The following is a 12,978-nucleotide window of genomic DNA, read 5'->3' as shown; positions in this document are numbered from 1 at the left end:
AGTATAACTTCTTACGCGCGTACATAAGTACACGCACCCTTTTTTTTTCTTTTATATTCTATCTATATTGAGTTTGTACTAATAGTCATTAAGATTAATGTAACTATTTGTTACCTATTATTATCTGTATTAATTAACAAGTACGGCAAGTAGTATTGATTATCTAACTCCAGAACCACTGGCTGGACATTTATTTTAAAATTTTGGAGATTATATACATAGGCTATGTTACTAAGGTAGGGAGCGTTCAAGTATTACGAAACGAATTTTGGGAAGGTCCTTTTGTAAAACGTTACGATGCGGGGCGGGGATTTAATTACGCGTTAATATTATTTTCGACTAGCCAGTACTTTACACCACATAATGGTAACTTTTATGTATAAAGAGTCACTGGGTGGTCACGAAACGTTTTACTATACATGGGTACAGTAAAGGGGGGTTGGGTTAAGTACAGAAAAATGTTACGGCGCGTTACATGGGGGGGACCAATAATCTCCAAAAATTGCGTGACGTAATACTTGAACGCTCCCGTATAATATAGCGTTCCAATGAAAGAATTGAAATCGATGCATAAGTTTTTGAGTTAGGTAGAGTTACACAATACAATCTTTAGATAATATTTTTGATAAAATATATTTTTTAGGTGGTCGAAATGTTCGTTGCCGTATTCTGTTTTCTGAAGGACTCCAGTGACGTCAGTCAGTTATTGTTAGATGACTTTCGTTCGTGTCAAGGATACCTCTTCCTTTCAGAATTTCTATTAAAGTATGTATTTTTAATATTGGAATTGTATTTTAGTTGCTGCATGTAGCTTTAGGCTATTATTACTTTGCTTAGAACTTATTTTTTGTTTTCAAGTGTTTCATTTATTATTGTCACAGACATGAGAGACAAGATGTACCTGATTATTTGACGTCAGGGTAAGCATATTTTATTTTTTTTGTTTATTTGATTTTATGTTTAATTAATTAAATAGAATAATAGGTTTTATAATCGATGCACATTTTACAAAGTCATTAAAAAACGCGAAATAGAACTAATTTGAGTGTACGACCAACCAGGCTCCAAAAGATAAACCACTCCTTATATGGAAATTGTATTCGTTTTTACAACAAACTCCCAAGCGAAATTAGAGAATTATCACTAAATAAATTCAAAGCCCTCGTTAAACGAAAATTAATCAACAAAGCTTTTTATAAATTTGAGGACTACTTCAATGATCCTAATCCTTGGGATTGATTTGCTCCAGTTCAAACAATTTGTATGACAATACTTGGCGATTAAAAAGAGTGGCGGAAAGTTTCTTGCCAGTTCTTCTTACCCGCTCTACGCCCTTGACTTGCGAACTGGTAGTAAATGTAAATTTACGATTAATTTAACTTGACGATTCAAAAGTGTACTTGGTTACCAACTTGAATAAAGATATTTTGAGTTTGAGTTTAAGAAATTTGTATACATACATTCAAAAGATACATACAGCTGATAGCATCCATACTTTAAAGTTGGTTAACGTAAATCGTTGTGTTACCTTCCAAAGCACTTATACAGATGAAGTTGACAGGATCAGCTTAGCGAATTTAGCGTGAAGTGTCAATGTCATTTTGGAATCTTAAGTGCTCCAAGAAGTGCTCCCTTCAAAATAGAAATGACAAAATAGCAACCATCAATAACAGTGAAATCGTGAAAAAATATTTTAAACGTAAATCAATTTCAATAATAATACTTTACTTTCATCACAATTTAAAAAAAAAACAGAGGAAAATAACATAATTGAAGGCAAAGAATGTAAATAGGCGGTCTAACTGAAAAGAAGTTTCTTCCAGACAACCCAACTTTAATTTATAAAAAAATACGACACTGAACTTTAAAGTACATTAATTATGTACTAAAAATAAAAATATATATATAAAAACATCAAAGATTTATTGGTACAATGTCAATTGCTTCTTGAATGGAAATTTAGTCTGCGAGGTCTGCACGACTAATTTGTAACCTAAATGACTATGTATAGTGTTTAATACGAATTTTAAAGTTAATATACTTTTCTGTAAACGCTAGGAAAGCAATATTTAGGCGTTTTAACAGTCCGTTATGTCACTCTTATATTGTGTGATAGGTTGGAAGAGGAACGTGTAAGTGGTACGGAAGCAAAAGCGGCGCTGAGGAATCTTGTTCTGATGATATCCTCGCTATGTGCTTGTGGCTTCTCCGAGCTGCGTCCCACCAGAGCCAACACTGAACTATTTCAGCTTCAAGGCTTTGTTCTGCCACAGCCTTCTACGCCCGGACAGGCTGTGAGGAATGTTCAGGCCTTTCAGGTATGATGTTAGCAGCAACTTGTTTTTGCAAGAAATTGCGCAGTTATTAAAACAATAGAGCGCTAGGCATTGTTGTAAGAGTTTATGAACCTTTAAGTAATATTTTTTTGCAAGTACATAATATGATAAATCAAAAAATAAAAGATATAATATTCAATAGAACCGTGATGGCTGGACGTCTTCTACAGTCCGTTTCACAAGGCACTTTCATTTGCGAACTAGCAAATGTGGAATCGAATCCCGGTGGGGGTCTTCCCTGAAAGATACGACCTCCAACTATTCAAAGTTAGAGTGTACTCCTCCCTTAATGGCCGGCAACGCACCCACTAAACTGGGTGTCCATGGGCTGCGATGACTGCCCTTTGAGCGTTCCGTAGGCTCATTTATTATATAAAATAAAAAGAAATCAGGTCATCAGCTGCAAAAAATTGTTCTACGGGAGGTCTCTATAGAAGAAATTTACTTTTCTCATAAGAAATTGACTTTTTTTACTTTGACTTTTAATTCTTATTAAAATCCGAAAAAATCTACACCTATATATTTTTCATAATATCCACTAGATTGGTACTGATGATTCCTTGCGTTAGACATACTATTTATAGTTGTTTATTGAGTGTATTGAAGATAATATTAAGTTATACGATATAAAAAATTCTCAAATCATAACTTTTTTTTTCCTTCGGACCCCACTGTGAAAAAATTACTCTACCGAAAAATTACCCTGAATTACAAGTTTTGGCGCATTTAATAGGGATTGGTTGGGGACACATGGTCATGAGTCGCTCTAATATCTTTCTAGGGAGAATTACAAACAACGATTGAAAAATAATAAAACAAACAATAATTATGCATAAAAATAAATTATATTAATCAGTATGTAGAAACCTTGTAATCGAATATGAATTGTCGTCGGGAACAGGTTTCTTGCATTGCTTTAATGTGTATTTGCTTCATAATATACCGTCTTATTATGCGTTATATTATTGATTTCATTTAAATTAGTTCTGCGTCCTGTTGGCCGGAAAAACTATGTCTAGATTATGTTTCCACGTCGCTATTGTAAACTTATTTTTGAAGTTATACTTCTTTAGGCGCGTTATGAAAAATTGATGATAGTGAAATTTTACGATGCGCGCGCACCGTGACACAAAATTAACAGAATTAGCCCACGGAAGATGCTACGGCATTGGACATAATTTAAACACAACATTCGAATAATAATAGAATTTATGTTACACTTAATGTAAGAGAATAATAATAAATATTTTATTTAATTTTTCAAATGTAAACTGAACTTTATTGACTATAATGACTCATTTTCAAGTCTGATTATTTAATTGTAACTAATTATTTGCATGCAATCAAAAACTATTTTTAATAATGCCAAAGAAGTATAACTTCTTACGCGCGTACATAAGTACACGCACCCTTTTTTTATGATGTATACAATAAATAAACAAAAAAAAATAACATTTTACTTTCTATAACAGGTACTACAGTCCGTCTTCTTAAAATCAAATTCACCGGCTCTCTGTTGTACGATCCTAGACGCCATCTCGAGCGTATACCACGCGGACAACGCCAATTATTTCATACTGGAAAATCAAAACACACTCAGTCAATTCTCAGAGAGGATTCACACGAAAAACGCTGAGATACAAGAGAAATTTTTCGAGTTGCTTGAATTTATCGTTTTCCAACTGAACTTCGTGCCATGCAAAGAGTTGATTTCCTTGTCGCTGTTGTTGAAAGCGAATAGATCGAGAAGCTGCAGCATTCTTTGTATCAAGACATTGTTAAATATTCTCAAGTAAGTAATACGATTTATTTTGTTTGAACTTAGTTGTGGTTAGGGGTCGTGTGTAACCCGACTGCGCACCTCGTTTGGTGTGGGCTAAAATATCGTGAGGAAGTCTAAAGATACGTGATCATTTATATAATAAAAATCTGGATTAGATGTAATTGGTTTTTATTTAGTTTTTCTTAAAAGGCCGGCAACGCACTTGTCAGCCCTCTGGTATCTGTCCATCGTATCACTTTACGTCAGATGAGGCCACTTACTTATGTTACATAAAGAAGATGTGTGTTAGATTAATCCTCATAAAATGTGTCACTTAAATTTTTATTAATTCGAAATTACAGAATCAACTGTTTATTTTTTGTTTTAAGAAATTATTAAAATATTCAAGAAATTATTGAGATATTCCATACTTAAGCAAATTACTTGAAACAGTCATACAATTTTTTATGTATTTTGGTAAATAAATAATGCATTCGCAGGCACAACGCAATTTTCAAGGACGTGTACCGAGAGGTCGGTATGTTAGAAGTGTTCGTAACGTGTCTAACACGTTACGCGGTATACCTTAAAGATAAACAAATACTAGAAGAGGAATTGGAAGAGAAAAGAGAACAGAAAGAATCCGATAGAAGCGCAAGTGAATCCCCAAAGGCTCCAGAAAGGAAAAAGCGTCAATCGAGACAGGATTCCTTGATCAGAGACCCTAACGTTGACAGTCAGGAAGAGGAGTTAGGGGAATTGGTAATGGAGGGTTTAACTGCCCTCTTGAATGGGAATGTGAACAATTGCAACGTGTTTCGGGATTGTGGTGGCGCTAAATGTGTGCACGGAATGGTCGTCTATGAAACGTGTAGGACGAAAGCTTTAGGTGAGTTTTTTCTGCGAATTCGGTCTCAGTCAAGTGTTTTGTTACTTCAATGACATTTTAGTTTTGTGTTTATTTGGTGTTTAACTAAGAAACGAGTATAAAATAAATATTGTTACGAGATGAGGCTGTGACTCAAAACTTAGCGATTAAAAAGAGTGGCGGAAAGTTTCTTGCCAATTCTTCTTGCCCGCTCTACGCCCTTGACTTGCGAACTGGTAGTTAATGTAAATTTACAATTAATTTAACTTTTTTTTTTGACGTTCATAAATGGACTTGTTTACCTATATTAATAAAGATATTTTGAGTTTGAGGGATCGGATAGAAACGTCGAAGAACTCTTCAAAAAATTAATCCTTTTTATTTGCTTTCTGGGCATGAGTGGTAATGAGTAGCTGGTGTTTTATCCTTTTCGCACAATTCTAGGACGTGCTTGCCCTTTATCTCTTTCGAACATCACTCCGACCTTGTACGTGTACGTACGTAAGCGTATCATTCCGTCCTTTGTCAAATTTATTAGTACAAAAAGTATTTTGTCAGATTTTAGACATAACATAATTTGTACTCTTCTTCCTCTATTTAAGGTGTGGTAAGAGAGTTGATAGTGAGTGGTTCGGGAGAAGAAGACATGTCAATGTTGTTAAGCGGGATGCACGCGGCGCCAAACGACGCATATAGACTTAAACTGCACATTCTGAAGGCATTACTGGTTTGTCTGAGGGACTCTCATCGGACGAGAACTATTTTTAGAAAGGTATTTTTACTCAATAGCATAATTTAGTTTAAACGCTTCGCCACTATATTGGTATCATGTGTCATGAAATAAAAAATAATTAAATTTTCGAAAAAAGAAAATAATCTCCAAAAATTGCGTAACGTAATACTTGAACGCTCCCGGACACACGCCGTCGACTTTTTGGGTCTAAGACATGTCGGTTTCCCCACGATGTTTTCCTTCACCGTTCGAGCAAATGTTGAATGCGCACATAGAAAGAAAGTCCATAGGTGCACAGCCAGGGATCGAACCTACGACCTCAGATATGAGAGTCGCACGCTGAGGCCACTAGGCCAACACTGCTCTTTCGATTTCAATAGTAAAAATACGAATAATTTTAGGTGAGCGGTTTCGTTTACGTGACGAGCGTGTTAGTGTCGTTAGAAGGAAGATTAAAAGGAGGCACTCTGCTGTCTCGAGATATGTTGCATCTCATACATGTGGTGTTTTATACTATCACAACAGCAATGCGCTTCGAACCTGCCAATGCCAAGTTCTTTCACCACGAGGTAAGGGTTCGCAAATGTACCAAATTAAGTAATATATTATATCTTAATGTGTTTATTAAGTGAGTAACTCTTTTACGTAAATAATACGTTCAAACAAAGAAATAAAATAAAGTGAAAGACTGGCTCTTGATATACGGATTTTATGAGTGTGTTATGTTTAAAAATATGTCGTGTGGATGTATATCAGATGAAGTTAAAATTTAAACTAATATTACGTTTGGCAATTCAATCTTTAGTTTAATAAGAGAACATATTTCGCAACAACGTATTTTCAATAAAATTGTGCTGTAGCAAGATAATATATCCAAAGTAACTCGAGTTTGATAATGGCGAATCCCAAGCCAATGAAATTGTATTAAATTAATTTTAAAATTATGTTAAATAATTGTAAATTTATAATAATACATAACTTTAATCCGGTTAAGAAGTTTTTTCTTTGAAATTGTATTATTAACGCCAATCAATCAAACATACCCTTGTTTGTTGATTTATATTTAGCTTGGCTGGCTTAGTTCTTAACAATATTTACGAATAAATTAAGTGAGGGACAGCGGTGAATCACAAAAAAAAACAAATATATTTAAATTAATTTAATCAAACTATTACAATTATTGAATTTAATTAAATATGACAATTGAATTGGCCTGATATGAGGAGCACGATCAATAATCTATATTTTAGACTTATTACTGATTTGAGGATTTGACCGGCCTGATATGAGGTATCCAATCAAAGCTGTCGATGTCTATTGTCCGCTTTCTTTTATAATGGTGTTGCGTCAGAGGGGTCCAGGTATTTCTTATACAGGCCAAAGGGAGTGCAATGGATATTCCACAAAATTCAAGAAGCAAATCTCTATAATACGCGAGACTTAAGACAATTGTTTATTTTCAAAATTTCAGATCTGTATGACAACTCTATATGAAACGATAAGACTGCTGGGATGCTTCACCAATGATACTGAGCTTCTGAATGACACTGAAGCGGGAGACCAAGAGCTGTATGAAGTCTTTCATGAGATCTTTACCAGCAATATATTGGAGACCACGTAAGATTGAACTTGGCTTCTTACGACTTAACTTAAAAATACTTGATACATAGTTCTTTTATGAATATGTGGATTGATACCGCCGCCCATTGACGCTCTCAATGCCAGAAGGCGAGCGAGTGTGATGCCAGCCTTTTATGAATTGGGTACGATTTGAAGGACCCTAAGTCGTATTGGTCCGGAAATTCTTAGACGGGCAGAGTCCACATGGCGGTGGTGCGCGGCAAAAAAATTATTTTATATTTTATAGTGATGATAATTTTTTATTTATTTAAGATAAATATAAGTCTATATGATTATTATTGTGTTAGTTACAATATTGTCCTTAATATTAGATTAGTAGCTTTAAAGTATTATTTGATCATATAATTATAAAATTACCCCCCCCCCCCACGCCACCGTAACAAACAATTTTTTATCATGTAAACACATGCAGTCCATTGCAATGACCCCAGGGCGGCCAACTCTCCCGCTATTACCACCAGCATACTTAGAATTACGTTTAATTTTTGAAAGTGGTCATAAACCTTTTTTATTTAATTCGTAGTTTTTTTTTACTATTATAATATTTTACATATATCGATTGAAAATGCTTGTGTAATATAAAATACACCTTAATGAGATAAAGATGATTTTGAGTCATTATGAAGTCAAGTCAAAGATAATCATTTATTTCAATTAGGTTTTAATTGAAATATGTTATAAAAAACAAAACAGTACATAACTATAGTATTATGTGTATACATAGTGCTCACATATTAACACATGAGCCAATCAAGTTACATTTACTTGCAGATTTCCTGAGAAAGTCCCGGCGGAGTTCATTCACGCCAGTATAGTGTTGAGGTTACTTTACGACGTTGCCCTGGATTGCTTCGACAAACCATCGTTTTTTGGATTACTCAATGTTAAATCGCCAAGTTTGACTCGACAGAGCTCGGCTATTAATGAGGTATTTGATTCTTAAATACACATATACAAACTTCGAACTTTAGGATCACTGACACATTAGGATTTCTATATTTAACTAATGGTTGATTGATAATAACGAATTTTTTGAGACTTAATTTGTGAGTTGTCTTTTATTAAGCTATTGCATAACGAAATTCCGTAACGAAAAAACCTAACACACGATGACGTAATAGGTGCGGCAAATACGCGTTAGAGTAGGACAGAACGCATACTGCGCATTCCCATCTCTCTGACGAGATCGGTGACGTAGAAGGGGCGCGGCCGGTGCAGCCGGTACGCGTTAGAGTGAGACAGACTATAAAGGCGATTTAGTCTGAGTCTGGTAGAGTGGTAGATTGAATATCAAAGAAAAAACTGGAATTAATATCAAAGAAAAACAAATACGGCATAAATAAAAAATAAATAAATAATTATAACTGCATAAGTTGATAAAAAATGCTATGCAATAGCTTTACCGCGGCAGTACCCGAGTGCCACACGTATTTTTTTTATTATTAAAACACCACAATTCTATAGCACAAGTTACAATCTATCTATTCTAAAATACGGTGAACATAAATTTGACGAAAATAAAAATACAATAAAATTTTATTTATTGTTTAAACTATTGTTTGTTTTTTATTTAAAAAAAAAAATTATTACTTTGGTTCAACGGGAAGATCGCTTGTATAAAACCTCCCGTTGCTTTGGTAATTTAAATTTTCTGATTATCTTCTCTATTATTTCAGGCCAAACCTGCGGGTAGATCGGCACCTTTGAACCTGTCGATAGGTGCACCCTCAAACGAGGCGTGGGTGATACACCCGGGCGTGGTCATCGTGTTGACCAAGCTGTTGCCCGCGCTGCCACGCCCATCGGAGCACGAGGACTATGCGAGGGCGCTTAGAGATTACTTGGCGCACGTTTTGAAGAGTCTTGTGAGAAGGTCTGTTCTTAATGTATTATTTTTCAGCATATCCTCATTTCCAGATCTTAGTTGGAGAATTTCAATTAAGACTTATTTTCCTTGGTCCCTTTGGAATTTCTAATTTTAATGTGAATTCATGTTTTTCGTAAGGATTTTGCACTTATTAAGCATAAGTAGCTAGTCTTGGGTTTTTAATTAGTGTAAAATATTGGGTCTACCATTTCATAGTTGTATTATATCTCATACAAGTGTAGGTTTTATTTTTAAAGTTAAATGCACAACTGTTTTTCTTAGATAGTAATTTTGTATATTCTAAACTACTATAACTTCTATTATTCTACCAAGGAACTAAAATTATGACAGTTAAACAACTATATGTTTATAGCACCTGTATCTTAATTAAAAAAAAAAAAACTCCATAGTAGCTTATAATTTAAAAAATGAAAAGCACTACTACAGGCAATACTCGTCGAGCGAGTTCGCTTATCTTGCCGAAGCCGCGGACAAATTAATTGAAGAAGTCTATTAAGTATGAGGTGTGCAATTATTTAATCAATTACCGTCTAAAATTCGTAATATTAGCTCGTTTAACCAATTCAAAAGGGCATTGAAAATAAAATTGTTTTTTATTGACATAACTTTAAAGAAAACACTTTTTTACCGGATTGAAGTTATGTATTATTATAAATTTACAATTATTTTACATAATTTTAAATTTTTCCGACATTTCGCGTGCTTTACAGCCTGAGTGGTGCGCAGAATTCTACGGAATTAAAAATCAGAGTATACTAATGGACGTGTACGTTGTGCAGTGAACGCAACCAGCAAGTGATGTGCGTGGGAGGCCTGGCCGGCGTCGTGCTTCGGGAGTGCGGCTGGGCCTTGCGCAACGAGAGACATCCCTTGCACGCGCCCGCCTTGTACGTGCTGGAACGATTGGCTGCCCACGCCTTGAAGCCTTCGGATCTCAGGTAGCGAAGTATTGCCGATATAGTAGTATCGTTTTGTAAAAATGTTCTCGATTTTTGTTATTAATTTCAAATTTATTTAAAAATAAAATCAGTTATATGATAAAAAATAATAAAAATAAATACATAAATATGATTCATAATAGGGTCATCCAAATTGAATTACACTATATTTAGTATAAAGTTTGGATTTTAAAGTAAAAAAAAAACTGTATTCCTAGATTTACCGGTTTAAGCAATTTAAATTAAATTTAAATTTATTTATGAGTTCTAAAACAACAACGATGCATGAAATTATACTAGAATATGACATCACATATTTTATGAACATACACATCTATTACAAGCAACCACAAAAAAAAACTAATTTCGTTATGTATTAAGTAATATTGTGAATGTTATTTCTAATCATAACTGATATATTCTAGGAACTTTAACTTCACAAATAGCAGAAATTAATTTAAAAAAAATCTTTCATCAATTATTTAGTTTAGTGTGTTGTTCTAATATAGAGTGAATGCTATATTCACTGTATCTAAATGGAGTTATTGCAGAACGAGGGTGATTTACAAATTGCTTTACTGATTTACATGTATTTTTTTTCAGGGATTTCCTACGGATGGGCAATCCTTTGAACTGTTTGGCGCCGGAGTCCGGACAAGTCAGTAAGCCCGGGGGACCAGTCCCATTGACGAGAATTAAAACTTTGGTTTCTATGACAACGCCTCGAGATTATAGGTTATATAACTTTTCACTTGATTTGGTTACATACAAAAAATCTTTGAATATGCACTTTATAGACATCAAAATTAAATTTTAAGTTAAAAACATTGAAACATTTGGGTCTCTGGGTCGATGAAACTTTTGCCCGCCTTTTGTTACATAGGGAGCGTTCAAGTATTACGTAACGCAATTTTTGGAGATTATTGACCCCCCCCCCCCTGTAACTCGCCATAACGTTATTCAGTACCCAAGTATAGTAAAACGTTTCGTGACCACGTAGTGACTCTTTAGTTACTATTATGTGTACGTAATACTTGAACGCTCCCATAAAAAAAAAGGGTGCGTGTACTTATGTACGCGCGTAAGAAGTTATAGACCACAAGCCCATGAACAAAAAATACCTGTGAAATGACCCAACGTGAATTACGCTTAGAAGGCTGTTACTATATCTGAAAATAGCTCTGAGCACTATGCCGTCATTTCTGAGCGGTACATGTGAGTACGTGAGTGAATGGACTTTCTCAGGTACAATGGGGGAATTTCGACTAATTATTAATGTACGGCTTTGTTATAAGTGTATAGATGATTAAAAATAAATGTCGAAAAACCTAGTGCCGTACAAAAGTGATGGTGCCGGAAGTCGGTGCAAATTTTTAATTCGACGACAGTTGCAGAAGCAATATAGGTCATTTATTACTGTACGGCATTTGTGTGATTCCTTTTGGACACATATACAGATACTTTACCCGTAAACGCCGTACATATTCCCAGCGGAGCGGTCGAAAGCCAAGGGTCGCAACATATGTCTGATTAGCATATAGGTGATGATGATATGAAACAACATAAAATTAAATGATCTTGAGAGTACTTCACAAATAGATAACATTTTCCAGCATGCCGTACATTTTTTGTGGAACACATAGGTGTATGGGGTAAATTACTTTCCTCAGAAAAGAGTCATTTTCCGGTGACTTTTATCTGTACGGCAATAACACAGGTTATTAATACTTTAGACAATCTTCAATAAAAGATAAATGCCGTACACTTTCGATAGTCCGCTACCACCGCCTACCAATACAGGGCGTCCCAAAGTTATGGGAAATGAAGGGAAAGTACCTTAAATATCGTAGATAGGGTATTTTACTAAAAGAAGACTTTATGTTATTTTTAAAAGTTATTAATTCTGCATTCAAAGATTTTTTTAAAATTACTTGCCTCGTCTGGGAATCGAACCGACTTAAATGTAAAAAAAACACCCCTACTTTTATGATGCCAATCGAAAGAATGGCCAAAAACTAATAACTCTTCTTAAGTAACATAGTATTTTAAAAGAAAGGAACAGCGTGAATATATCTTTTTAATCAAATTAAAAACATTATCTATCGTATTCGGCCTAAAAAAATCCCCTACGAGTCTGTTACTTTAGAAAAGTTATTAGGTTTTGGCCATTCTTTCGATTGGCATCATAAAAGTAGGGGTGTTTTTTTTTTAATTTAAGCCGGTTCGATTTCCAGACGAGGCAAGTAGTTTTAAAAAAATCTTTGAATGCAGAATTACTAACTTTTAAAAATAACATAAAGTCTTCTTTTAGTAAAATACCCTATCTGCGATATTTAAGGTACTTTCCCTTCATGTCTCATAACTTTGGGACGCCCTGTATTATATTTTTATTTTTGTTAAAAATATTTTTCCTTTACCTCTCTCTGCTGGTACGATAAGGCTGTAAATATACTTTACAGCCTTATGGTAGTATACTCAGATATGTACAGTTATTAATGACCTTAAGGGACACCTCAAACGTCGTCGAAGTTTTTATCAGCCGTAAAGAATAATCTGGAGTAAAATGTACGGCATCTGGTTTTTTTTGTTTATTTATATTTGTTACATATAAAATAACAATAATCTTTGAAAATATTACTCCCCATATTACTCTAGGAGCATTTGAAAAGTCATCTAAATTTCGGAAATTTAATATATTTTTTATCATAATATTTTTATTTGTTACCATTTATAATGAACGGCTATAAGGTACAACGGTAATATTTAGTAACATTATGTAAAAAAACAAGTTGCCGTACATTATTCTCTGATC

The 12,978-nt window shown here is 34.3% G+C and overlaps 1 protein-coding gene across 1 annotated transcript in view; it reads left to right on the top strand.

The window, feature by feature from the left end:
* LOC125050880 (WD repeat and FYVE domain-containing protein 3) overlaps positions 1–12,978 on the top strand; it is a 54,962-nt gene that overhangs the window by 2,766 nt on the left and 39,218 nt on the right. The window contains exons 6-17 of the mRNA XM_047650943.1: positions 644–765; positions 882–920; positions 2,117–2,318; positions 3,809–4,128; positions 4,599–4,987; positions 5,569–5,738; positions 6,101–6,268; positions 7,171–7,316; positions 8,112–8,268; positions 9,017–9,213; positions 10,008–10,166; positions 10,770–10,901. Of these exons, the coding sequence (XP_047506899.1) occupies positions 644–765; positions 882–920; positions 2,117–2,318; positions 3,809–4,128; positions 4,599–4,987; positions 5,569–5,738; positions 6,101–6,268; positions 7,171–7,316; positions 8,112–8,268; positions 9,017–9,213; positions 10,008–10,166; positions 10,770–10,901 (2,201 nt within the window). The remainder of the gene's footprint in view (positions 1–643; positions 766–881; positions 921–2,116; positions 2,319–3,808; positions 4,129–4,598; positions 4,988–5,568; positions 5,739–6,100; positions 6,269–7,170; positions 7,317–8,111; positions 8,269–9,016; positions 9,214–10,007; positions 10,167–10,769; positions 10,902–12,978) is intronic.

This window comes from Pieris napi, chromosome 7 (assembly GCF_905475465.1).
Source record: "Pieris napi chromosome 7, ilPieNapi1.2, whole genome shotgun sequence".
NCBI lineage: Eukaryota > Metazoa > Arthropoda > Insecta > Lepidoptera > Pieridae > Pieris > Pieris napi.
Note: the sequence above shows the minus strand (reverse complement) of the source record. Positions and strands in the feature narration are given on the sequence as shown.